General features: G+C 46.8%; 2 protein-coding genes across 2 annotated transcripts; one reads left to right on the plus strand and one right to left on the minus strand.

Annotated features, from left to right (window-relative positions):
- The first annotated feature begins 8,812 nt into the window (after positions 1–8,812).
- On the plus strand, positions 8,813–18,600 carry oaz2a (ornithine decarboxylase antizyme 2a). The gene is given in 6 exon segments (XM_080002898.1): positions 8,813–8,985; positions 14,708–14,774; positions 14,776–14,856; positions 15,319–15,491; positions 16,497–16,582; positions 17,067–18,600. Coding segments are annotated over 6 exon segments (651 nt in total). The 5' UTR covers positions 8,813–8,875; the 3' UTR covers positions 17,201–18,600.
- A 1,416-nt stretch (positions 18,601–20,016) lies between these two features.
- On the minus strand, positions 20,017–26,476 carry psma4 (proteasome 20S subunit alpha 4). The gene is made up of 9 exons (XM_080001726.1): positions 26,423–26,476; positions 25,884–25,914; positions 25,287–25,329; positions 24,970–25,132; positions 24,225–24,302; positions 24,033–24,121; positions 23,586–23,716; positions 20,462–20,585; positions 20,017–20,352 (listed from the first exon to the last, which is right to left on the minus strand). The coding sequence occupies exons 2-9, from the start codon at positions 25,884–25,886 to the stop codon at positions 20,198–20,200; spliced, it is 786 nt and encodes a 261-aa protein (XP_079857852.1). The 5' UTR covers positions 25,887–25,914; positions 26,423–26,476; the 3' UTR covers positions 20,017–20,197.
- Between the last annotated feature and the right edge of the window lie 641 nt (positions 26,477–27,117).

Genomic DNA, 27,117 nt, shown 5'->3' on the forward strand with positions numbered 1-27,117 from the left:
GAGGAAGGGTTGGAATCTCGGATCAAACGGCAACGGCGCGGGACGGGGTGTCCACGCGGCCACTCTGGTTACACTAATGCATTGTGGGTGACACTCTCGGTCGAGCCCCAAACAACAGCCCGAAAAAACGCTTCTCACTCGGGCTGGAAGGGCCTCGACGCGTTGACGGACGCGTGGTGGTGTCAAGTTGGACGGCCGCACAGCACGGTGTGGATGTTGGCTTTGTGCCGGTTAGAGGAACCGCCTCTGAGAGGAATACAGTCGACAAGTTTCGTGATTGTCGGCGACTCACAAAGCCTTTTAGGAAAAAATAAATAAAAATCTAGCTATAAATCAAAACAAAGCACAGCTCCAAGAAAAGAAGAAGCAGAGCGCCATATCTTATCAAGATCAGAGAGAAACAAACAGGGTTGTTTTTTTTCCGCGTCTCATTTTCGTCGGAAGGGAAACGCTTTGCCCAAAGAAATATAAATACAATGCGCGCGCGGCGTGGGAAAGGTCGCCGTGGGAACCGGCCCTTGTGCTGTTGTCAATGACTTTTGGACGGGGCCAGTGCTGGGCCGCAGTGGCGCAGCCCCCTCGGGTTCCCAGGCCCCGGAGCGCCGCGGAGTAACATCCATTTCCTCATTGTTCTGCAGTTTCCTCTCGGGTTCCGCGTCACCCCCGCCCCCTCCACCCCCTGGGTTCGATGCCTCTGCTGGTTTGTGGCTGTTCTCTGGGAAGGAGCTCTCGCAGTGACGGGTGACACGCCGGTTCCCACGATCTCCTGCCCTTCCTGCCCGGCGACGGCCTGGAACAGGAAGACAGCGTGAGACCACAGAGGGTTTGGGCTAAATTAGACCTTGCAACGCTTGGTTGGCTTCTTCTATGGTCGTCATTCTCAGTGGATATGAGGTGTGTGTGTGTGTGTGTGGTTGCCAAAGTCTACGACGGAGAAAACAACGACAGTCACAGTGAATCAAATTGATTCCATATATTGTGCATAAAGTTTGTGTGTGTGTTTCAGTCAGACTCAGACCAAACGGCGCAAATGTCGGCGGGCGCGAGCGAGATCGCGGGGAGAGCATCCACGTCGGTGTTTGCGCTCCGCCGTCAGATGCACGTCTAGAGACGGGCTGGTTCTCAATCCGCGGAAAGGCCCGCGCGCCTCCGCGAAACGGCCAGAGTGGGGCGGGACAACGGGGGCGCCCGTGCCCGAGGGGCGAGACGGCCCCGTTCAGAAACGGCAACGACCACAACAACAACAACAACAACAACAACAACAACGATGTCGGTACCGCAGGCACCAGCAAACCGGGCGGAGTCAGGGTGTGTTTCCCAGCGAGGGACCACGTTTTCCCATTCACCCCCCACGCCTCATCGGATGCCGTGGTTCCGCCGACGACGGGTGACCCGCCGGGGAATCGAGGACGGGGGCGGGGTCGCTTCCCCTACCGGCCCCATCGGCGAGTTGTGTCGGGGCGGAGAGGGATTCCGACGTTAGTTTTCGATAAGCGGTCGACGACAGCAGTAGAGGGATTCCATTCAGGAAGGATGGAGGGAAAGCTGCACGCCATGAACACAGACAGCCAGAGCTTCCGTTATGTACGAGCCCGCGGGCACAATACTGAATTTGATGGAGTGACGTGGTACTGGAAGTGGTAACACCCGCTACCGACCCACTGTCCTCTGCTCCAAACGACAGCTTAATAATAATATTATTATTATTATTATTATTATTATTATTGTTGTCATCTGATGAGATGATGCAACGGACACGTGCTGGTAATAAATGAGCCGGGCCGCGAGTGTGTGTTGGTGCTCTCTCCCTGGAAACAGCGAGACGGGCCCGCGGGGACGGCATTACGGCGTGACAGTCGGCTTGGGAGCGCTGTGCTTAACCGCTCCCTGGAGAGGACAACGTGGCCTGCAGGTGATCAGGCACGACAGAGCGAGCTCTGTGCGTGAGCGGGGTCAACCGGGGGTCAAACCCTCGGGCGAGACGACCCTTGGACTTGACGTGGAACTCGCCTTAAAAGCCATTTCAACGTTGAAAGGTCACGTGAGATGTCAACAGGTGAGGCCAGTCCAGCCACACCCACCAAATTATTAATTATTATAATATTTTATTTCATCTTATATTTTCTTAGAGCATTAATGCCTTGATATGTCGATAATCATAATATATATATAATATATATATATATATATATATATATATATATATGTATAAAAGTTTCAACCCAAGACTATTTCTACTCTGCCCAATAATAAATCCAAGAGGTGAGCCTGGACCGCGCTTGCCAACTTGAAGATGGCGGAACATCCCGGAAAGGGAAAATTTTTCAACTAAACACACCTTGGAGGTTGTTGTGACTACCTCCACGTGCGGGGCCAAACTGACATTTCTCGGACAGAGCGCGGCACCCGCCTCATGGGAACAATGGAGACTTGGATTAGTCCAGTGATCGTCCACAGTTTGTGCACATTCCTGTGTGAACATGCAGGCACACGCCCATGCACACACACACACACACACACACCAACAGACCCTTTCAGCCGCCGTTCCATTCACTTACTAGATAGACAGACAGACAGACAGGCAGATGGATTAAACAACTCGCAGAGATACTCGCATGCCCAAGACTACCACACACAGTATTTCAGCACAATGCGCTGGATAAATACTTTCTCCTTACACGTCTATGGGAGAGAGAGAGATAAAGAAACAGTGTAAGGCTGTTTGTCTCTGTGAGTGTGTGCGTGTGTGTGTGCGTGTGTGTGTGCGAGAGAGAGATAGAGAGAGAGCGAGAGAGAGAGAAGGACAGACAGACAGAGAGACTACCTGCGTGCGAGGGCCTTATCAGTCGTGTAGTGGAGGTAAACACAGGCAGATCCACCTGGTCCCCCTCCTGCGAGTCACAGAGCCTACTTTCACTGCCCAATACCTGTCGAAGCGTCCAGTAAGTTCACCACCTCCTCTGTCATCCACCCATGCTTCCTCATCGTCCACAAACCACATCAGCTATCGCCTCGGTTGATTGATCGCATGTGGATACTGCAATTAAATATTACTTTTTACATGAGGTAATTCTTCCTTGACCCTATGCACAACACCGAGGTCTTTTAGGATCTGGACCGTATGCTTTGTTCTGTGTTATTAACTCCCCAAACGCACGATTGAGCAGTGTACCATAGTGTGTAGTGTAGTGGTGCCCTGCAGAGAATGACAGTCCATATCAGTGTTAAAAACAAGGAGTTAGAGCTTAGGGTTCCCGTTGGTGGATTAAAGAGAAGAAGTTAAGCATTTTGTATGAAATGCTAAAAATGTCAGAGATAATAACTATATTTAATACATGCAGAACGTTTCGGACCTTTCAACCTGTTGGATCATTTATCATCTCTCTATGATCTGTCTTGGAAGGTCAGTCCAGAAAGGCCTCTTCCCTCGGGGAGCGCTGAGTCGGCGCTGATATGGCGTCTGGTCGGTCTCGTTGCTCCTATCGAGCCTCGGCATCTTACAACAACGACAACCGCAACAACAACGACAAAAACAACAACAACAACAGCAACAACAATGACAGAAACAACAGCAAAAACAACAAAACAATGACAGCAACAACAACGACAACAACAATGACAGCAACAATGACGACAACAATAACAATGACGACAACAACAACAATGACAACAACAGCAACAACAAAACAACAACAACAACAAATCCTCAACAATGAAAACAACAACAACAACAACAACAAGCACCTCCTCACTCCTTCTGCCCCTCACACCCCAACGTGCCGAACGTGGCTGAGTTCACACTATCTCTCCTCTTGTCTCCCGGGCGAGCGGCCTGAAGGACAAAGCGAAGCGGGAAGGTCGACGGCGGCGAGGGGCGAGACGAAGCCGAAACGGTTGAAACACGAGAGATGTTTTCCGTCTCCCGCCGGCGTCTCGTGACACCCGAGCGACGCAGCGCCGCCGCCGAGGCTCGGCCCCCGGAAGGTGAGACGCCCGGGGCTCACCTGAGATTTGGCCTCGGCTCAGGTTGCACCATCTCCAGGATCCTGTACGGTCGGACCCAATCTGCGGTAATGGGGCTGGAAAATAACATGCGCTCGTGTTCCCTTGTTTTTTTTTTTTGGTCATTACGCTGGAAATGTGGGCGGCACACCGCAGGCTTCTGCTTCTTCCTTGAGCCGAGACAAATCTATTTGTGCAGCCGTTTGGCGCCGTTGGTCTCCGAGGGCTTCACAGGTCCTTTTTATTCAGAAGGGAAGGAACAAAAACAAGATCCCCAGAGGTAAAAAGAAGAAACGTTGGGAAGGGACTGGAAAGGATCCTCTTCCACGAAGACACAAATAAGAGAGGACGCAGTGAAAGGCATCCGGTCGGAAGGAGGTCAGCGAGATACACTCCACCAGCGCAATGTTTTCACGGGAGCTTCCAGTTGATTTTAGAAAATCCATAAGGATTCAAAATTATTATTTTCAAAATTTGTGTGGACAACACAGACACACACACGCACGCACGCACGCACACACACACACACACACACACACACACACACACACCCATTCCATAAGGATTCTTAATAATTGTATTTTCAAAATTTGTGTGGACAACATACACATACACACACACACACACACACACACACACACACACATACACTTCGAGGATTCAACATAGCACCAAGAACCTTTTTGCTCCTGCCATTCCCACACTCTTTACACTCTGTAGTGTGTGAACCTACACACACACACACACACACACACACACACACACACACACACGCAATCAAGGTTACAGCGTTGTTACATTCCAAGGACCGAGAATCTGTCTGCTCTCACATATTCCTGCACATTCTACCCTCTGTAGTGTGTGAAACTACAAAATGTCTTACGGGAATCTGCACAATGTTATTTCAAAACATTCTAAACATTCTATATTTTCTCACAGTCTATCCCAGCTGCAAACTGAGGGCGGGACACAACAAATAAATAGCTTTGCGTCTGTGGCTCCTTATCAAAATTGATCGATATGGCAAAAAGATTCTCTGCTCAGGGGGCCTTAGAAATGATTTTAGAAGAGAGGGAAGCTTTGGAAGACGAAGATGAAGAGTTTTAAGAATATGAGGATCATGTTTCTGTCAATTCAGAGTGTGACAGTGAGTTTGAAGAAGACGATCAGATTGACCCTCAGCCAGCCCCAAGACCAGCCCGTCAGCAGCCTGCAGGGGGAGAAATATGGATGTAAAAAAAAAAGTGAAGTTGAATGGGCTTCTTGCCCAGGGAATGAGCCTCCCCGCATGGCTGCCAATGTGATGAGGATGCAGCCAGGGGCGACGCGGATGGTGGTCACTGATGTGCAGGACATCAAGTCTCCTTTTGAACTTCTCTTCCCAGAGACCATCCAGAAAATCATTCTGGACTGCCCTAATTTTGAGGGAAGGTGTGTTTTTGGAGAGAGGTGGAAGGAGATGGACCAAACCCCGTTCACATGCATACTTTACGATTCTTATCCTTGCTGGTGTTTTCAGATCCCACGAGAAATCCAAGGATGCCCTGTGGGATGCGGAAACTGGCAGAGAACCTTTCAGCGCAACAACGTCTCCGGAAAACCTCCATATTATTTCCAGGATTATCCGCTTCGATAACAGACACCAGACCAGCTGGGCGGCAGAGAGACAAGCGAGGTGCCATCATGTCAGTGTGGGACATGTGGGTGTTCATCGCCTTCCCCTGTTTTACAACCCTGGGCCAAATGTTACCGTTGATGTTGCAGCTTATGCCATTTAGGGGCCGCTGCCCCTTCAGACAGTACATAAACGAGCAAAATATGGAATCGAGACCGGGGCTGCCTATGATGCTGCTTCATCATATGCGTGGGACTTGTAAGTGTACACAGGGAAGGCAGATGGAGGAGCCCCTGAAAAGAACCGAGGGATGCCAGTTGTCCTGGACATGACACGGGGAGTGTGGCCACGACATCACACGCGATACGTTTTTTACTTCTCACAAGCTGGGACAGGAGCTCCTAAAGAGGAAGCTGCCGATGGAGCTCCCACCTCAGCTGATGACGACACAGAACAGAGCCCTCAATTCATCTACGCCCCTGGTGTCCTATGTGCCAAAGAAAGGTAGAGATGAGGTACTTATGAGTACGCTGCGTCGGGATGGGAGAATCTGTGACCAGGAGCCTCAGAAACGCGAAAATCATAACGGATGACAATGCCACAAAGGGAGTCTCTGCGTGCAACGCTTTTGTCGCCCGGGTGCCGTGGAACCCAGACTGGAACAGAGGGAAGCTCCGGGGGAGACGGCTCGTTCTCGGGGAGCTGGGCAAGGCACTGGTAGGACCTCCAATCCAGAGGAGACAACATTATGCCGAGAACCCCAGCCTCTGCAGCAACTGTGAGGAGGATTCAGGGGGAGGATGCTGGTGCCTCCTCCGCCCTCCGCCCGACCCACAGCAACACCAACTGCAGTACCTGACGTACGTGTGAGGGATGTTGTTGCAACACGTCTAACTCTCCTACCTTGACCTGCTGTAATTGTGTGTGTGTGTGTGTGTGTGTGTGTGCGTGCGTGCGAGCGAGCGAGTGAGAGAGGGAGATAGAGGGAGAGGGGTGTTAGTAAAATTCCTGAACTAAGTGTTTTCATCATTCTAGGCTGCAGCCGGCAGCAACAAAAGCAAGCGCTGTGATGTGCGTGGACCCAAGAAGGAGTGGTAGACACAGTATACGCATAATACACAGTATACATGCATCAAGTGCAAGAAATACATTTTCAACACACGCACAGTACAACTCTGCCCCTCATGTCTTGTGTAGACTAACATTAATGTGTTGAACGTGGCTCATTTATCACATCCAAAAAAATGCTTTACAGTATGTACAATTTTTCTTTCCAATTTGTTCAGTTCGAAGCAATAAACAATCGTGATGAAAGCCTTGTTTCATTTCAATTTTTAAAGACTGGAGATGCTCTGACCCAGTCTTCTATCCATCACAATTTGGTCCTTGTCAAAGTGGCTCAGATCCTTACGCTTGCCCATTTTTCCACCAACCAGCTGATCAATGTTATTCACTTCAGCTGTCAGTGGTTTTAATGTTGTGGCTGATCGGTGTATATATTCGATTAGATTCAACTTTATTGTCATTAGCAGTAGCTGTACAGGTACAGAACCAATAAAATGCAGTTGACGTCAAACCAGAAGTGCAAAAGAAGCATTTAAATACCAAGTGCTATTTGAGTACAGTGTTTCTGTGCAGTTATGTAGGCAAAAGAGATGTATACATATATATATATATATATATATATATATATATATTATAAGATAAGATCAGATATGGTGTCATAAAATACACACTAAAATATTGTGTGTATTTGGTCACAGTGGTTGCATTATTAAATCACAGTTGTAATATCTATGAAGGATTCCAAGCCTCACCCCACGGAGTTTGACGGGATTACCTGAAAATAAAAAAAAAAAGGGTCAGAATTTGCATGCGTTTACAGGAAGGAAGGGATGATCAGCGCGTGAGGAGTAAGGGTTCCCGGAGCTGCAGGCACCGGAGTCCTCAGAGGTCAACAGTGTATGGAACACAACATGGAGGCCCAGGTATGGAACACAACATGGAGGCTCAGGTATGGAAATGTGCAGGGCAAACCAGTTCGGCAAGGTGGAGCAGCGATGTGGCTGCTCCCCCTCCACATAACATAAACATCCTCACGAGGCCTCACACACACACACACAACGTTAAGTCACAAAAGTGCTTTTCCATGACCCGGGCAGGGCGAGTGGAGCGGCCAGCGTTAATGGTCCGATGTGAACTTACCACCTCGGTGGCGTGATCACGCAGCCGGGCGGCTATCTCATTACTAATCACATAATCTTCTTGGCAGAGGGGCTCTTTTCCGTTCCTCCTTACATAACTGGGCCTATGTTGGGATGCAAACTCTTTGACTGCGCCGCGAGGGCGGGGGCCGCTTTTTTTTTGCGGATGGAAGGGATGGAGGCTGCTTGGAAGTGGCGCAGCCCCCGTCGGGCGCTGTGGGGTGAGGATCGTTGCGGGAGCATCTCCTAACGCGTTGGACACAGAGGACACAAGAGATGAACACGTTATTTCGGTAACCAAGGACTTACTGTTACTGGCTTAAACCTGCGGAACGAAAACTCTTATACGCTTTTAGAACGCCGAGGCAGTATTTGATTTATTATTATTATTTATTTTAGTTTACGGGACGCACATGATTGACAGACGCAAAAAAAAAAACAACTCTTGAGGAATTCACACTTTTTATTTCACCGGGTAAAAACGTTGTTGCTGTTTCGCTTACTGAGAGTCATGAAAACGAAAATACAATTTCGACCAACACCTACAGTTATAAATGTACAAACATTTGAATTTACAAATGAAACGGAAATGAAAAGAAAAACCGAGTGAAATAAAAAATTCTAAAATGGCAAACAATTATTACCATAAATGAAACATATGTGATGGTGCAGATTTTTTTTTTTTTTTTTTTTTTTAATGTTAAACCGACGTCAAAATATAACCAAAACATGTAAATGCGTCAATATAGTCATGAGCTCACAAAATAAAAGGAGAGAATAAAAAAACCAAAATAAAACCATCACCCGGTTCCTGCCTCTTGCGTGTAAACAGCGTTGCACGTGACTCTACTTCCCGGATGAGACTACCCAAGATGCACCGGGCGCCGCTTATAAGCCTCTCCCGTGCGGCCGCCGCGCATCCGTCGCCGGGACCCAGGCGGAGCGCGGACGAGGCCGAGGCGGAGCCGCACGTTCTCCTGCTCGGGAGGCGCCGACGAGCGAGCGACCCGCAAAGGTCCCCCCCCCCACCCCCCCTACCCCCCCGTGTATACGGATGGTGCACTTCTCCGTGGAGCTCCTGCTGAATAGTCACTATTTTGGTTGTCAGAGCGAGACCGGAGTCGCCCGTTGTCCCGACGCCAGCATGCTGAACGCGGAGGAGAGGTAGGCGGCGTTTCTTTCCCTTCCGGAGTTGACGAGAGAGCGCTTCTGTTTTGGAAACGTCGGGTGTTATTATTATTATTATTATTATTATTATTATTGTTTATTTATTTGGGGGGGGGGGGGGGGGGTGCGAGATATTCGGGACGTTTAAGCCCTTTTAAAGCGGCCCCGGAGCACCAGGCGCAGCCGCTGAAAACCCGCAGGAAAAGATGCAGATCACTCACTTTTGGAATGAAGACCCGAAAAACGTCACCTGCGCCGTTTAAAAACAACAACAACAACAACCTTGGTGATAGAGGAAAGCTTTATTTGTTTCTGCGCAAGTCTTTAGTTTGACAACTTCGCCTTATTTAAAAAAATGTCAATAATACGACGTCATTTGATAGCACGCGTTTTGAGAAAAGCGCGACTATACCGTTTTAGTGCAACTTTGGCCTAGTTGACCATTATGTTTGATATTGAATATCTTCAAATTCTCTCCTGTTTTTCACTGGTATCAAACGCGGCGTTTTACCTTTAAAAAAAACAACAAAATAAAACAAAAATAAAACAAAAACTATAAATGACACAAATATGCTTCCTACCTTTTTATTTGTTATTATTAAAACAGAGAACTGCAGGAATACGATCAACCAGTCGAGAGTTAAAACAATCCCGTTTATGATACTTGGAGTAATTTTGAAGTAAATAAAAAAAACAAATCTCATAAAAAGATACTCGAGTTTTAAGTGAAATAAACCTTGATATGAGTTATTTAATTATTGTTGTAATCATTTTAGTCAGGCTCTAGCATGTTTTCTTGGCCTTTTTTTTTTTTTTTTTTTAATTTTTTATCCCCCTCCAACACCCACGGACACACCCGTGACCTCCAGTCTGCAGACAGGCCCACTCCTCCGGAAGGTGGGACCTGTGGGAGTGTGGGACCTGTGGGAGTGTGGGACCTGACCTGTGGGAGTGTATGACCCGTCCACTGGAAGTGTGGCCCGCATGCATAACCTGCCCCACTACCTCCATTCTGCTGCCTCACTTTTCAAGCAGCGCTCAGCTGGGCGGGGGCATGGCCGGCTGCCATCCCCATCCCCCCAAAAAAGATGGCCAATAATATATCATGTCACCCATGGAAATGCTGGATTTTAACTACTGCCAGAAACTATTGACAATGTGACACAGTGCTGGGCGATATATCATGATATTGCGCATTTTAAACTAGATAATTGGTAATAATTGTGTGTGTGTGTGTGTGTGTGTGTGTGTGTGTGTGTGTGTGTGTGTGTGTGTGTGTGTGTGTGTGTGTGTGTGTGTGTGTGTGTGTGTGTGTGTGTGTGTGTGTGTGTGTGTGTGTGTGTCACCAGTCGTCATCCCTAAAACGCTGTTAAATCGTCAATATCACCCAGCCCTGTTGTCGGCTCTTTCATAACATGTTTTTCAATGTTGGCGGGCGGCATATCGGTAAAATAGTCACCTCAGTGTAACTGAGGATAAAAGGTTTGGGAGGGAAGGGGGCTGGAGTATTTCATCCGGGCATGCCAGGTGGTGCGTAATCCCCTTTGACTTGTAGATCTCCTCAAAAGTAATGTCTTCTGTTTAATATCGAAGAACGCACAATTAAATTGTACGACCCACATATTGTAAGTAGTTAGGAAAGTAAATCAAATTTGTGGGGCTGCTGCTGCCGTTGTGCCTGGGTTAACACGCCTCCTGTTGGATGTCTCTCTGCGGTGTAACTGCGGTAGAGGCAGACTTCCTCGGGAGAACTCTGCCAGATATCTTTTGGTTGGGCACCTGACTGCACAAGCACCACCAGGGATAATTACACTGGTTGCCTAAATGATTATGTAACTGGTGGGGCCTGGTAGAATGTTGTACACCACACCCATAGTTCTTTTCTGTGCATTAGAGGCGGTTGACTGCCGACGACGGGATCACGTAATCGCCGAAACCAATAATTAATGACATCTGGGTGTAATGAAATGCTCCCCTGCCTGTGGCACGTTTGGTGTCACGTGAAGCGCCGCCCTCGGAGTGGATGTTGCGCTGCCGAGTCGCGCCAGATGTTTGCTGAAGGTGGCCGCTCTCGATAAGAAGAATTTGGGGTCGTTTTTGTCGTTGCTGTCTGTTTGGCTACGAGGCAGAGAGCTCATATTGGCAGGTTTCGAGGCGTGTCTGCCTTTTCTTGTGCACTCTCTTTTCCCCAGAGGTGGTGGTGGTGGTGGTGGTTGTTGTTGTAGTACACCCAGATTTCAGGGTTGGAGGTCGGGGGAGGGATTGAAGGGTAATTGAGAGGTTTACAATCAATCTCTCCTGTTTACTCGCTTGCATATTATAAATTGTTGAGATGATAATTTTTTGTGTGTGTGTGTGTGTGTGTGTGTGTGTGTGTGTGTGTGTGTGTGTGTGTGTGTGTGTGTGTGTGTGTGTGTGTGTGTGTGTGTGTGTGTGTGTGTGTGTGTGTGTGTGTGTCCGACAGACAGACAGACAGACAGACAGACAGACAGACAGACAGACAGACAGAAAAAATGTGACCCATATTCCCCTTTTAGGGAGGCCTCATGACCGAACAGGATCTGGCCTGCAGGAGTGTGTGTCTGAAATGTCAGAGGACCAGAGTGGTAACCTTTTCAAAACAAGATGCCATTTCCATCCAGGGCAGGCGCCTCTCTCCAACGGGGATGATGGGAAACATAGTAACGGTTCTTGACATCTCCCAAGCCCTCCCCTCTTGCCTTCCTCCATCTGCCGCCTACCTGACGTCCCCGATTCCTCCTCCGCTGCAACCGCTGGTCGCTTTGTGCCGACAGTCCTCACGCCACACTGAACGGCTTCTCTTACGCTTTTCCGGCCTGTCATGTTCACAAGCTATTTTGGAAACAAAAAATGTAACCTGTTTTTGCGGGACTCGTTTTTACAAAGAAGGGCTCGCTGGCGTGAAATAACAGATACTTGTTGGTCTTGTGTATTGTTTTGCTCTATATTTTGGCAGCTCATCCTCAGCGTCTCAGTTCACAACTGGAAACAGCAGACGTACCATGTTTTGTTTTCTTGACCCAAATCTAAAAAAGGCGTTGGCAATGGGCAACAAAACATGTGCGCCTGTGTTTTTTTCCATCCTTTCCGAGTTTATGATTCATTAATTCAAACTGTACCCTGGAATAATGATAGGGGGGCAGCTGAGAAATGTTTGTACGTGACCGAAGATGTCCGCCGCTGCCGGGAAGTTGCCAGTCCAAGCGCGGTGATCTTATTTTTCACTCTTGACTTGTCGCTATGCAAATCAGCCGCTCCAGTTACATGTCTAGTTGCCAGGAGAAGCTGTGTTGCAGCTCCTCCCGCTGCTCCTGCTTTCCTTAAGGCTACGGTGTTTTTCCATGCCAGACCATGTGACATCATTGGGGAGGGAGCCGGTTGTTTGGTTTTTTGTTTTTTTGTTTTTTTTTGTTTGTTTTTTTTAAGAGAAAACCCAATCTGGCTGCTTTAAAGGGTGTGGGCCTGCCTGAGTCCTTTTTAGATAACAAAATTCTTATTTTTTCTGTGCCTTGTTGGGTCTCGCGAGATACAACGATGGATGAAAGAAGGTTGATGTACAAATTGGGTCGTTGGCGTAAGTGCAGAGAATGCCGTCGGCCGACCGCCACCCAAAAAAAAAAAAAAAAACCACGGCAAAATTTGTCACCCACTTAATAAAAGCGTGAATTATGTACAGTATCAGGGGCTGAAGGCGACCTGGATATTCCCCCGGGTAAGAGTACACCTCGTGTGACCGTCCGGTCAGCCCGTCTGGCGACCGCCACGTCTGGCCATCACCTTGGGCAGATACGAAACTCTGCACCGAGATACCAAACGCCGTCCCTGGGGGTCCGTATTCCCCACTGTCCCGGCGGCTATTTGCGGAGGTGCTTACAGATCATGTGCTTTTTTTATGATGGGTCCCCTTCACCTCATGCCCAGGCTTGTGCACCTTTTTACAAACTCAAAATCTAATGCTGACCCCGTTCAAGTCACTGGTCACAGTTTTTGGATTTTTGTTTTTTTTTGCAACGCTAAACATCTCTGTGGGTTCATGAACCAGATGGATAATTTATTTCTTTGTTCATTCAAAAGGAGGCAGGAATGGTTGAACGATTGTTTGTGAGGCAGAGTTTACATTTTACATTTGAAAAGAGATCTAGCACTACCGTTTGTTCATGGGGCCTGTACTTGCTTAAAAGGCATTTTGGCCTCTTATATTTTTTCTTTATTATTTATTTTCTTTTTAGGCAAAGAAAATTCTCATTCAAAATGCACAGTTTATGCTTTTTAATACTTGTTATTTGACTGTTTAGTAATTGTAGTAATTTAGTAAGTAACCCAAAATATTTCAAATTTCAAACCTTTCGTTTTCCCTGTGCAGTTGATTCAGGTTATATTATTGGTACTAAACCATTAAAGTAGCAGGAGAGTAGTATACGCTCTTTCACATCACAAGATGCTCGAATGATGAGCGCTTGCCTTCCCGTGATGTTTCTACATCTGTACTTCATTTTAGTATTGGGATTTGTTTGTGAGTTGGAAGCTGAAATAAGAAGGTCGCTGCAGCTGCAGCGGCGCCTCATCCTGCCCAGGAGCAATGTTGAGGTCACTGGGCTAGAACTACCTCAAGGCAACACTCTGCCAAGCTGCAAGAGGAGGAATCGTGGCTCTTTTGATAATGTGTGTAGTGTAGAAAATTATTAGGTTTAAAAAAAAAAAAAAAAAAAAGTCATTGGAAATATCACGGGACCGTTAAATTCTGGTCTGTGTAAGGTAGATGTTAATGTAATACCGTGTGACCTCCTAATGACAAAATTATTTCATTTTGGGCGGACCGGGAAAATATTTCATTGTCCAGGGCCAAAGAAAACTTTGCATTTGGTATAAACTTTGCAATTTCACGGAACGTATGGAAAGCCCGCTGAACTAAACTTCCATATTACATTATTGGAAGAAATTGCATGAGGGCGGATGTGACAAATGAGCGTACGGCATAATGACGGTGCAGTCTCCATCTCCTCCACGCTGCGGGGGGTCGGCTGCGTTTCCCCCGAGCTGCGTTGTGTAAGCGGGGCGGCCGGCTTGAGTGCTTTACCTTCGGAAGAAATTCCTCCGTTCGGCAGCAGCTCAGTGTTTACCCATTACAAGGCCCTTTGTTTTAGTGCTCCATTTGGTGGTTCAATTGAATTAAGTGCAATAATAAAATAAATGTCGAGACGCATTAGCAACGGAGGAAGGCCCGGGCTTTCACGTCGACGTGGCGCTCGCGTACTGGCTGGACTGTGGTTGTTTTCTGCCATGCACGAGATTGATTTTTTTTTTTTTTTTTTTAAACGCTCGTGTGGCACAGTGCGCCCAGTGTCCCGACAAATTATTTTGGCGTGTTTGCTGTGCATTGGTTAATGGGGTCAAATTCAATTCATGGAAGTTTATCTCCGGGTCATAAGGTCCAATCATGTTCGGTCGTTTCCACACGCCCTTGATGTTCTTTTTGCACGTACTGCTGTCATTTATACTCCACTGAAATAAATAAAAAATGGCAACGTTCTGGATCGTGATTAAGGTTAACGCCGTACTCAAATGAAATGCGGACAACAGAATTACAGCAACGCCCTGGTAAACCTCGAGGTTCAATATCTTTCCCGGGGGCTTCTTCTTATTATTTTGGCCGGCCCTCCTAACAGCCTCCGCCTCTCCCGTGTCTCCCTCTGTCCAGCTCCTGCTTAGCGGGGTCCAGGTCGCCCAGCTCCAGCCCTCAGGCCCCGGGGCCTCTGTGGTGCTCCTGATGCCCCTCACCCACAGTTTAAGATCCCGGGTGGGCGAGGGACTGTAAGGGATCACCCCCTCGGTGTTCTCCTCCATAAGGTGAGGGTCTTCTTGGTCTCAAGTTCATCAGAACACAGCATGGCTCGCTCGGTACGCACACTCGCGCGTGTGCGTGTGCGTGCAGGGGGATTATAGCTTTGGAGGCTCGGACATATAACCGTCGTATCATCCTCACCTTCCCAGAGAGCTCCTCCTCTTTTGGACCGGCTCCAAGTCTGACACGCCCCGTCGGCCACACACACGTCTACATTATGTTCTGACACACGATTAAATAGAGAAGTACAGTATTTAAATGTATGTGAACTATGAACCCATCGCGTCTTGTTGTACGTGTCCCTAAACATTACATGTCGTATTCAAAACGAGACACACAAACCAACTCGTGCTAATGGCGTCCTTCGGCTTGGGTTGTCCTGTTCATACGCTGGCGTGGGCTCAACAGCGTTGTGTAATCCCATCTCTCCCGCTCCGCCCGCCCTCGCCCCTGCCTGTGTGTTTTAGGATGAGAGGCTGACCGTGACTCAGGCTGCCCCGGCGAGCGGGAGCCCCCCCGTGCTCCGCTTCCACTACCAGATGAGCGAGCAGCGCTCGGCGTGCTGGCACACGGTCCTGTCGGCCGAGCGCCTCTTCATCCAGATCCCCGCTGGGCTGCTGGTGGAGGGCAGCAAGGAAGGGTGTGTGTGTGTGTGTGTGTGTGTGTGTGTGTGTGTGTGTGTGTGTGTGTGTGTGTGTGTGTGTGTGTGTGTGTGTGTGTGTGTGTGTGTGTGTGTGTTTGTTGGCCATGTTTACTTTTGGTAGCCCTCTTGGAGTTGGTTTCTGCTGTTTGACTGATATTTATTTAAATCGGTAAACTATTTTGCACGAGCCGTTTCGGGGGGAGATAGATATATATATATATATATATATAGATATATATATATATATAGATAGATGGATAGATATATAGATATATATTTTTTTTATTTTATTTTTTTTATTAAAAGTATTTGAGAACATCATTTTTAACAAATTTCCACCCTTTTAAGTCACAACCTTTAGTGCAAAGTACCTTCTGATAAAGTAATAAGTCATTAGGATGACTCATTACTTTATTGTAGAGTTATTACAATTTACATGGAAATACAGCGTTAGGATTGGGATTCCATTAGCATTCCATTCAGAGGCTGAACTTGAACCTGCACGACAACCTGAGAACCTGCACGACCACATTAAGAATAGAGATTTGGACTGAAAACCCCGCCCAGGGAGCCTGCTATGGTGGGGGGGAGTGAAGCGCTCTGAGTAGTCGCAGGACCAGAGGAGCGCTGTTTAACCTCAGTCCATTTTACCATCTCTCCGGTTGAATTTGTGCATCCGCGGCCGGTGGACTTTTTCCCCTACGTCTCCATTTAAATGAGAATCCTCTTGAGGTCGACCCGCGCGGTCGCCCGTTCCCCCGGTTGTAGGAAAAACCTCTTTTTAATCAGCGCTCATCGGCTAAACGCAGCGCAAATCACCGGCGAGTTTCTGCCTCCTGTGGGCGCTGTGCAGCAGTGGGTCAGTGTCATCACGGCGCCGCTGCTGCATTATTATGTAAAGATGCAGCGCTTATGTAAAATTGAAGAAGGGGTGGGGAGAGCCCGTCTCTCTCTCTCTCTCTCTCTGTCTCACTCTCGCCCTCTCTCTCTCTCCCACCACAGACTCACCGCTCTGCTGGCGTTTGCTGAGGAGAAGCTCAAGGTCAACTACGTTTTCCTGTGGTTCAACAAAAACCGAGAGGATCGAAGTGAGACTTTTTTTTGGGGGGGGGGGTGGCGCCTGAGCTGTGGTGGAGAGGTCGCTTATAACCGTAGCAACACCCTAGGAATATACCTCCAATTTTTTTATTTTTAGATACCGTAGATTTATTTAATAATTGCAGTGAAAACTAATGCATCCACTAAAAAGTGGAGTGATGTCGTCTATTACGAGCACACAAACAGGCCACGGCCCCGTTTTGTCGGGGCACTTTGTGACGCTTCTGTTTTAAATGCAATGTTTAAAATCGAAAGGACTAAAATTACATTTTGTGGTAATCCTGTTTTCAAAGACGATCCTATAAATAAAGGTGTGCGTGCGTGCGCACTGTTTGCAAGTTTCATGGCTGTGGAACTGCTCCCCGTAGGAACCATGTGGTTGAGGATGGAGGAAGGCGGCCGAGCTCAATGGTGCGAGTCCAGAAAAGGGATATAACGGTCTAACTGAGCGCTCTCTCTCTCTCTCTCTGCCAGCGTCCATCATGAGGACGTTCCACTACATGGGCTTTGAGATGGTGAAGCCGGGGAACCCTCTGGTCCCGGTGCGGCCGGACGTGGCCTTCATGGTCTACACCCTGGAGAACAGCGGCGGCTCCGACGAGGATTGACGCCCCCGCCTCGGAGGCTCCCTCGCCCCGGGGGCCCCTGGGGGTGTCCCCACGACCGCCGACTCAGGGTTCTTGTGGTGGACGGTAGAAACTCTAGAGATGATGCGCCACTCTTTCCCAACAAATACAGGAGGAGACCCGTGGACGGGGCAGAGGATGAACAGGATGTGCTCATCGCCTTGTGATATTTGGGGAATTTGTTTGTTTGTTTTTAATCTTCTTTCCTTCTTATCGGCTTCCACTCCACTCGTGTTGCCCATGATGCTGTGATGACCGTTTTCATGTTGTGGAAAAACAAAACAAAAAGCAGCATATCTACCCTCTGACCGCTCGTACTTATTCTGAAGAGACTTTAGAAGCTGGAGGTTGACATGTATAATTTTAATGTACAAGTACATCTACAGTTTAATTTAGGGTCTTACTGAAATATATCGAGTCATCATTCCAGCCCGCGTCGCTCGCCATCCGTGTTTTTTTTTTTTTTTTGTTTTTTGTTTTTTTAAAACCCTGCGCTTTTTGTCTTTCCGCTCAAAATGATGGTGGAAAACATCCGGTTTGTTAAATGTGTGAACGGGTTGCGTGGCCTTCACCAACTGAGCCTGTCGAAGGAGCACTGAAGAGTCCCCGGGGGCCAGGGAACCATTTTCAGGCAGTAACCATAACAACACATACGGTTTATGTATTTATTAAAAAAAGAAAATTCATAAACCGGTTTCAAATTAAAACCGGTTTATTTAGTGCCCCCCCCCCCCCGCTAGATGGATCCCATTTAAATCTCGCCGCGCTTCGCCCACAGCCCCGTCATTTGAGTCCCACATGTGCAAGCGACGACCTGCTCCGGACGGCGGCTGTTTGAGGGGGAGGCCGGGGGGCGTCTGTGCCTGAGAGAGTGCAATGTTCTTTTTATACTCAAGTCTTACAGTAGAATGTGTTCCTGTTCCATAATATTCCTGTACACGCCCCGCACAGCGCTTACCTAACAGAATGGGGGGGAGGAATCGCAACAAAGAACACAAATAGGTCACGAAACGCCAAAGAATCCATTATGTGTGTCTACCAAGTCAGTCCAAGTCGGGGTCGACCCTTAGCAACAGTGAACAGACTGGTCTGAAGAGCGACATTTTACATTCCCCATGCCAACCATGGAGAGGAGGTTATCTGGTGCATCGGGTGCTGTCTCACTCTTTTTCACTCATTGATCACAAGTCTCCATGCTACTGACTAAAGGCTGTATAAAATATTATTTTCAGAAGTATATTTTATGTATATATATTTTTTTTTTGATAGTTTAGGGGGGTTTTGTTTACGGTAAATAACCATTCAATGACAATCCACACTTGTATACTTAGGGTAACTTTTTGTCAGGGTGGAGGGGGATGAATAAAATGCTTCTCTCTCTGGATTGTGTTTTATTTAACTTCTCAGAAGGTGTAAATATCTAAATGAGGGTTTTTAAATAAGGCTATGTCTGTCTATAGATCTTTAAACTTGTACGATATGTTTGACCTCAAATGGAAGGAGGGCAAATTGATGGACTAACTCATTTAAAATGGAGGGACGAGTCCAAGACTGTCGTTTGTTCATTGCATACTCAGTGAACGAGATTAAGGATGCTATGAGAGATCACAAAAATAATCTCAACACAAAGTAGAGTATTGTTTCTTTCCCCCATGAATGGACAGCTTCAGGTCAAATCCCTTGGAATTGGCCTCTCACTGACTAATCTCCAACCTGCTCCGCTCACAACGCTGTGGCGGCTCTAATCCAAGGTGTGCGTGTCCCCATTTCCATTTTCGGGGGCAAAATACTCTGAAGCTAAATAGGTTGTGGTGTTAACTTGTTTATAATGCTTTTAAGCCTGCTGACCGACGGTCAGTACGGTATTGGTGCGAAAGTCATCGCCAGAGCCCTGTTTTTGAACTACAGAAGCAAAACCTTTTAAGCCACTTAAGGTGAATTTTAACCCGAACCCTATTGAAGAATAAAAAATAAAAAAATTAAGCGGAGCGTTATCACACGTCAGAGAACCAGGAACATGCATCCGAAAGCAGACATTCACGCTGTCGGCCTATCACCTTCATCTGTTGGAACAAAGGCCAGGTGCGTCCTCTCTTGATCCTAATCTCCTCCTCAGATTGAGGCCGCTGGCTCTGCACTCAGTCAGAGCAGCTCGGCGTTTCACAGAACTGCCCGAACATCCGTCCCGCCTTCCGCAATCCCCTTGGCCAGCTTCAAATCAGCAGAGCTTTTGAGTCGGCGAGCGACTCGGATTGCATCTGGATCTCGCTTTTCGTCCGGGATGGTGTAATCTCCTCCGGAGGAAATTGGGTTTGCGCCGCGTTCGCGAAGACGAGGCTGAGAAGATGCAGGGATCGATGCTGCACACGCTGAATGAAGGAGCAGAGGATGGCGGCTGAAAATGGCTCCACAGCGGAAAAATACAAACAGTGTCCCATTGTACTTGTTTGCAACCTGCAAACTCTTCTCCCATGATAATAAATGAATTTGATGAATTCAACTATAGTAGGTTTCTTGTACATTTTCTTCAAAATATTCGAACTATTCAGAATAGGCCTTTTGGAGCCAATCCAAACATTTTAAATAAGGAAAACCGGGCCGATAAAAATATACTCTCCAAAGAGAACGATATATTTAGAGCTTCTCTTTCCATGAAACAATCTAGTGAAGGTGAACCCAGATAAGAGCAACGATGAGTTAAAAAAAAAAAAAAAAAGTATTCGAATAAAAAAAGATAATAGAAGTAAAGAAACAACTCTGCCTCCAACCAGGTCGAAGGAATCAAGTCAACAGCGTCGTTCCCAACCAAACAATCCGGGTTTATTTTAAGAAATCAACTGAAGATACCTGAACGTTCCGTTTACACACACACACACACACACACACACACACACACACACACACACACACACACACACACACACACACACACACACACACACACACACACACACACACACACACACACACACACACGACCTATTTGTCCTTCTCTTTCTGCTCCTTCTCCTTCTTGTCCTTCTCGGCTTTGGCCTCCTCCGCCTCGTGCTTTTTGATCAGCTCCTCCACCTCCTTCAGCTTCAGCACCTTGATGCAGGTCTTGCCCTTCTCTCGGGTCAACGTGGCGATCTCCACTGGAGCAACAGAGAGCACACGTTTGTTTTTGTGCATTACTGCTCCCGCGAGGGAAGTCGCGCACGCAACACAACCGGGGGGGGGGGGGGGGGCCCTCGGAGCCCTCACCTTTCTCGGCAGACAGCTTGCTGACGTCCATGGTTTTGTTGAGGACCTTGACGGCGAGGGCCAGGGCCGAGGAGAGCGACATCTCCCCCTCCTTAAAGTCCTGCTTCAACATGGACACGGCCGCCTGGAAAAGACGTTTCCGCATTAGAGAGCGTTTACTGAGTGAGTTTTGATAGATCTTCCAATGTAATACTTTTCCCAGACCAATTTTCTTTTTGTATCGAGCGACAAACGCCAAAAGAATAATAATAATTAAAAAAAAAAAAGGAGCTTGATAGCTAACTTTGCCAAAGCGGGAAGGCGCTTCAGCTGGGTCGTCCTCCGTCGGGTCTATTAGCCCTTGTTTACCCACCGTGACAGGGCAAAATGAAGCCCGCTGTCATGGAGGGATTGGTCTGGCTGCTCCACTTAACATACTTAAGGTGTTTTGTTTTTTTTTAATTCATCTAAGGGATCGTTGGGTTTAGCATGCGACCCCTGAGTCGTCTTCTCAGGAAAGCACGTTCAACTCCCGGTAACAGTCGATAGTTTTCCCCGTCGGAAATACAAAAATAACGTTCATGCGTCTCTTCCTAGCTGTTCCCAAAAAAAAAACAAAAAAAAAAAAAAAAAACCCTTTCAACAAAATACACTGACATTTCCTCCGAGCGTTGGCTCACTGATGGCTGAAGGGCTGACCCAAATTGGTATTGATGGATACCGTATCTAGCTTGTATACAGAATACAAGTACAGTGGTACCTTGAGTTACGAGTGCACTAACATACGAGTTTTCCGAGTGACGAGCCGTCGTTCCGTCGATTTTTTTGTATTGATTTGCAAGCAAAAATGTGAGTTACGAGGAGCGAGCTTCAGGTGGGCGTGGCCAGCGAACGCGGCCAGCATTCCGCGTCTCACTCCTTCACTTCATGTGTTTACCTGAGCGCGCAGGCATCTCTTTTTGTGTTTAGTGCTCGCAGAAGGAGGTGATAAAGGGTATTACGCCAGCCAAGGGCGTTAAAATAATGTCTAAACTGCGGACCGCCGTCCATGAAAAGATGGAGAATCTGCTGTTGGTGTGGTTGACGGAGAAGCAGCTCGTAGGAGATAGCGTGACGGAGGGTATTATCTGCGAGAAGGCAGAAGAGAGATCTACACACTCTTTTATTGTGTGTTATTATGTTTTTATACAATATTGGTTGTTTATAAATACACTTTTCTTATTTAAAAACACGTAACAAAAAAAAAAAAAAATCGGGGTGTTTTTTTGGGGGGGGCTGGAATGGATTAATGGCATTTCAATTAATTTCAATGGGGAAAATTGATTTGCTATACGAGCAGATTGAATTACGAGCTCTGTCACGGAACGAATTCAACTCGTGAGTCAAGGTACCACTGTACTGAACTTCAAGACGAGCCCGACAGGTTTCCATTTAACAGCCTTGTTTGTGAGACTCCAACGACATTCGACCTCTTAACACGCGAGCTCCTTGAGTTATGGATTCAGTTCACGCCAGGATCCTACAAATGGAACACACTGCATAACGGCTTCCTGCTGGTGGTATCTGTCTTCATACCAGACTTAAGTCGGGTAGAGAACAGTTTATTTTAAGGAACGGCCGGAGCAACTTCGAAATGTTTTTTTTGTTTTGCATCAACAAAAGCCCCCCCCCCCCCCAACAGCTTGTGTGTTTATTCAAAATGAGCTGGGGAAAAAAAACGGCAAGCAGGTGAGGCCAACGTTTGTTTAACAGTTAGTTCCGTCTGCTCCTTTGTCGGCTTCACTGTACCTGTCGTTCTAACCGCATCCGCCAATTGCCACCCGCCAAAAATGCCACGTTGTGTCTTAAAATTAAGATGGAAGTGGTATTGCTTTGTCCCCGTTTTCAGCTCAAAAACACTTTGTTTTGGTGTCCAAGCGGCTGTTTGAGACAGGGGAGCAGGACGAGGTTAGCTCTGTGTCCTTCCACCATTTGCCCGTGCAGCAGTGAAGATTAAAAATAGACAATCGAATACGTCAGCGACACATCTTTTGGGCGCTTATCCATGATCGTCTTTCACACGCTTGGAAAATAAAAATCTGCACCCTCTGCATTTTGTGTCAGCCTTTAGGTCCAAACAAGCCCCTTTCGTTTTTTTGGGGGGGGGATCAAGTTTGTTAACAAACCCGAGGCTCATCAGAAAACCTGTGGTGCGGCGCCCTCTAGTGGCCCTACATAGAACAGCGCTTCACTCCCACAACCTCTGAGGAGGTTTTTAACCGATAACACGTTGCATTTTGATGCGGTTTGTTGTGACATGAAATGTTGTGACATGATATATATCCCACAGACCTTTTACACATCCCTTGGCGAGGGGTTCGACAATAGATCCCCCTAAATCCGAGATGATGTATGGCCTGCAACCATGGTGCAAGCTGACATGAAAATATAGTGGCTAACTAGGGCTGCATGATATTGGAAAAAACCCCAACATTGCAATATTCTTATATCTAAAAAAAAAAAATATATATATATATATATATATATATATATATATATATATATATATATATATATATATATATATATATATATATATATATGAAAAAATACAAGAATTTTCACCAGATGACTTCAATAGCTATATTTGGAAAGAATTACTCATTCTATAATGACTGGGGTGATTTTATAGTGGGGTGCGTCTTCATAGAAAATAAAAAATATCTTTATTTTTGGCACATTTAGGCTTTTATCAGTAGATGTCCACTGTGACAGGAAGGTTTCTTTTTATTTTAGTTAAATAAATAATGGAAAAATATTTTAATTTAGTGAAGCTAAGCCAAACATTTGAGCGTTTGCTGCAGTCAGCTGCGCTCCAGGATGTAAACAGTGTGTGTGCACACATGGATACCGTTTCTATCACTGTTGGCAAACCGCCGGCAGAAGCTTTACACCACAGTGCTTTACGTTATCTGCACGTGGCTTCAGGATATTACTCATTGGATGGATTATTACAATATTTCCCCGCCTGCAACCGTCTCCAATCCTGAGTAAATAACTCATTACAAAATATGTGTGTGTATTAAATAAAAGGAGCGAGTCGTTTCACTTGTCAAGCCCATTCTGAAAAGCCTTTTAAATACTTGTGTTTAAATATTTAACTCACAGCACTGTTGTTGCCAATGCAGGTGGCCTTCCAGCCGCCGTAGTTTCCGCTGGGGTCGCTCTGGTAAAGCTGGAAGCCATAGTGCTTGTCCCAGCCCATGTAGAGCAGCGAGACGCCAAATGGGCGCTTTCCTGGTCAATCAAACAAAACACACACACTCAAAAACGGCGACTACTTTGATGCTCTTAGGTTGCAGAACACATTGAAAGTGATTGCGTAGGTTTTAAATAACACCATGAATGACTTGCAAAGTCACAACGTGATGCCTCGCACTTTAGAGGGCGTGCGGCTTCTGATATTTGGAGAAGGTGTCGAAATACCACATAACTCCTCAAACTGTCCACGCTGTGTGAATGTGCTCATCAGAGGAGAAACTTTAGGATGCGGGAGCTCGGACACAGTGACAGCGCTGTAATGGTGCAGTGCTGCAGGTGGTGAACAGCGTACCTCCAAACTGGGTGTAGGCCTGTTTAATGTCACACAAAGCAGTGACCAGCTGCTCACACGGGATCGGCTCCTGATACTGCAGCAGGTACCTGGGAGCAAAACAGGGCGGTGGCGTCAACACAAGCACTTCAACATGACTTTGTATAACTATCTATGGAGGTTTCGATTTAAATGTCCCGTCAGCAGGCTCACCTCTGTGCTATGAGCCTCAGCTCATTGGTCAGCACGTTGGCATCTGATGTGATTCCTGCAACGCTGCACGCCATATCTCTGCAAGGCAAGACGTGTAGCATGAGGCGCATGTAGAAACAGCGAGAGCCTAACGTCCAGATAACGCTATTAACATGTGCTTCTATCTAAATACCTTATAATGTTTAGAATAATGAGATGCAAATGTGCACATTCTGCATGTATTGTGTGATATGTTTAGCTGTAGAGCCTTTTAGTTTATACCTCCTGTACATTTGTCTCAGGCTTTGGGAGATATTACTCGTCTTTTTTTTTCTTTTTTTTTTTTTCTTCCCTCCAGAAAACAGTTTTTAAGTGCTTTAATGTAATTATGACCACTGAATGAGACTTTGTGTTCCTAAGAAAGATTTGTCAATTAATTTCTTGTACAGCTTCTCCAGCTTGGGTGCTGTTCATTCTGATAAATCAAAGCTGGATACATCTGTTTTTAATGCAATAGTTATTTTAATGTGATAAAGTATTCGTTTATTTAGCGTTGTTGACTTGTCAGTACATCTCTCTTGTTGTAATATTGTTTCATAGTGTTGTGTGTTTATTAAATTGTTATTTAAATGCTATTCTTTTCTAACAAAGTTATCTTCCAAATTTAACATACCAATGTCATCTAATGCGCATTAAAGGTACTCTGTTCGGAAAAGTGATGAAAATCTCTGACAGTCAAAATAAGTGAAAGGAGGAAGTAACTCACTCGTTGAGCTTGTAGATCTTTTCTGAGAAGAACACTTCATCCAGCAGCTTGTGAATGTTCCGTCTCTCTGCAGCCAGCAACACACCGTCATTGGCTAAGATTCCCAGGCAGGTGCCGGCGTGGCCAATGGCCTCCATGGCGTACTCCACCTGGTACAAACGCCCTAGGGACGCATCGCACAGAACTGTCGGGAGACATACTCACATCTATATGCTAGGGCTGCAGCTAACAATTATTTTAGAATCAATCCATCTGTCTTATAATACTATCTGTCATTAGTATACAGCTTCCAAAGCCTTTTAATTTCATGCTCTTACCCTCCGGCGAGAAGATGGTGGTTCTTGAATCATATCGACGGGACTGAAATAAGGTGAGTGAAAGGGACAGGCTTTCAAAATTGATGAAAGTTCACATAAACTGGCATGCATGTCCATCAGCAATATGAGCAGATTGAAGCAGTATAGATTATACAGAAAGCCCCGCTCAAGAAAGTGCTTGAAATTTCAATCTTTTCCTAACAGTATTTTATTAGTTTTTTTTTCTTATTCTTGTATTTCTGACAAACCACTGGGCAGTGATCGTTGACACCCTGAGGCTGGATATTGATATGGTTTCATCTCTTCACATTAGGATGCTATTCAAAAACAGCAAACCACATCGCATCATTACCCAACCCTCACTGCCGGGTGCTTTAAAAGTTAACTTCTATAAACATTTTAAATCTCTTGCAATGACGTGGGCTACTTTACAACGCCAAAACATGCAGAGAATAGAGCTCTGAGGGGGCTGGGGAAACCTTGCTTCCTTGCTGATGGGAAAATTACACTAACCTAAGGGTCCTCGCAATTCATGGGTGTTCTGGCTAGAATGAACACTCCCCATTAACCTGCCAGACAGACTCCGAGTCAACTCACCATTTTCGAAGAACGCTGTCAGCTCTCGTTGCTGGAAAAGAAGACGTGATGGGAAAAGCAATAATAATTAATATCACAACTCTCCCCGTGTCTCGAAACGCTGCACAGCGAAAATGAAAGCGAAAGAACCGGGACTATCTAATGTTAGATACGGTGGCTAAAATAGCGACGACCTTATTGTTGTATTAGAGCACAGGCGTAAAACCGTCTGATTACTCCATAAGTCAGACTTTGAGATGAACTCCGCACCTTTTAGATCAGACTTCAACTCGCAATGATTAAAAAAAAAAAAAAAATACACAACACAACAAGAGGAAAACCAGCGACGCTAGGCTAACGCGTTAGCTCGACGAGATGAATGAAGCAGCAAAAATTCCTGCCGGGGCCGCGAACCGGCACATTCGAGACCCTCGCGGAGCGACAGGTGACTTCAGTCCCACGGGCTCGACGGCTCCGAGTTGACACGGGGCGGAAGGGCGAAGCGGCGGCGAAGCCCTTTCACTCCGAAGTCGACTTTAAATCACACAAAAGACGTTTACCGCAAGGTCTGGTTCTTCAGGGGTTTCCCGGTGGCCGACGTCAGGGAAGACGCTCCAAGGCCGTGGGAGTTCAGGCCGCCCCCTGGTGGTGCGGAGGATACAGTGCAATAGACAGACAGACCGACAGACCGACAGACAGACAGACAGACAGACCTAAAAAAACAACAACAGGTTATTATAACACCCTAAAGTACATGTGATGTACTTCGTGATGTTATAATAACCTGTCCCCGCGTCGGGAATTTGTTTTGGACGCTTTGGGGCCGGGTGTCCTCCCCGTCCTCCCCGTGGCCCCCCTGAGCTCCCCGTGGGGCCCCTGAGCTCCCCGTGGGGCCCCTGAGCTCCCCGTCTCTGCCGCTGCTTCGTGTTCATAACCAGGAAAAGGATGTGAACGCGACACGAATTGAACATTTCAGATGTCAACCTTCATCTCAAGGTTCAACTCTGTACGCGCGTCTGAAATGCCGGGGCCACGCGTGCGTTGGCCAGCGTCTGCCGCTAGGGGTCGGCCGTGCGTTGACTGTCGGGGTCACGAAAAGAAACGTCAAGGGTCATGTGGGTTTTCAATGAAAAATACTTAATTGAAGATGACTCTTTGAGGGAAATGATATCTTACCCTGATTAATAGACAGATATTTAAATACTAATTTAATTAATGATTCATTGCCATCGAAAGTAAAATTGACAGTATTTAA

Source organism: Zeus faber (genome assembly GCF_960531495.2).
Source record: "Zeus faber genome assembly, chromosome: 6".
Classification (NCBI taxonomy): domain Eukaryota; kingdom Metazoa; phylum Chordata; class Actinopteri; order Zeiformes; family Zeidae; genus Zeus; species Zeus faber.

What these genes read in the sequence shown, in the direction of transcription:
- psma4 (XM_080001726.1), bottom strand. An exon ending in CACCATCTTCTCGCCGGAGG is followed by an intron (nt 25,133 to 25,286) that starts GTAAGAGCATGA and finishes ATGCGTCCCTAG; the next exon opens with GGCGTTTGTACCAGGTGGAG. An exon ending in GCATTGGCAACAACAGTGCT is followed by an intron (nt 20,586 to 23,585) that starts GTGAGTTAAATA and finishes CGTCTTTTCCAG; the next exon opens with GCGGCCGTGTCCATGTTGAA.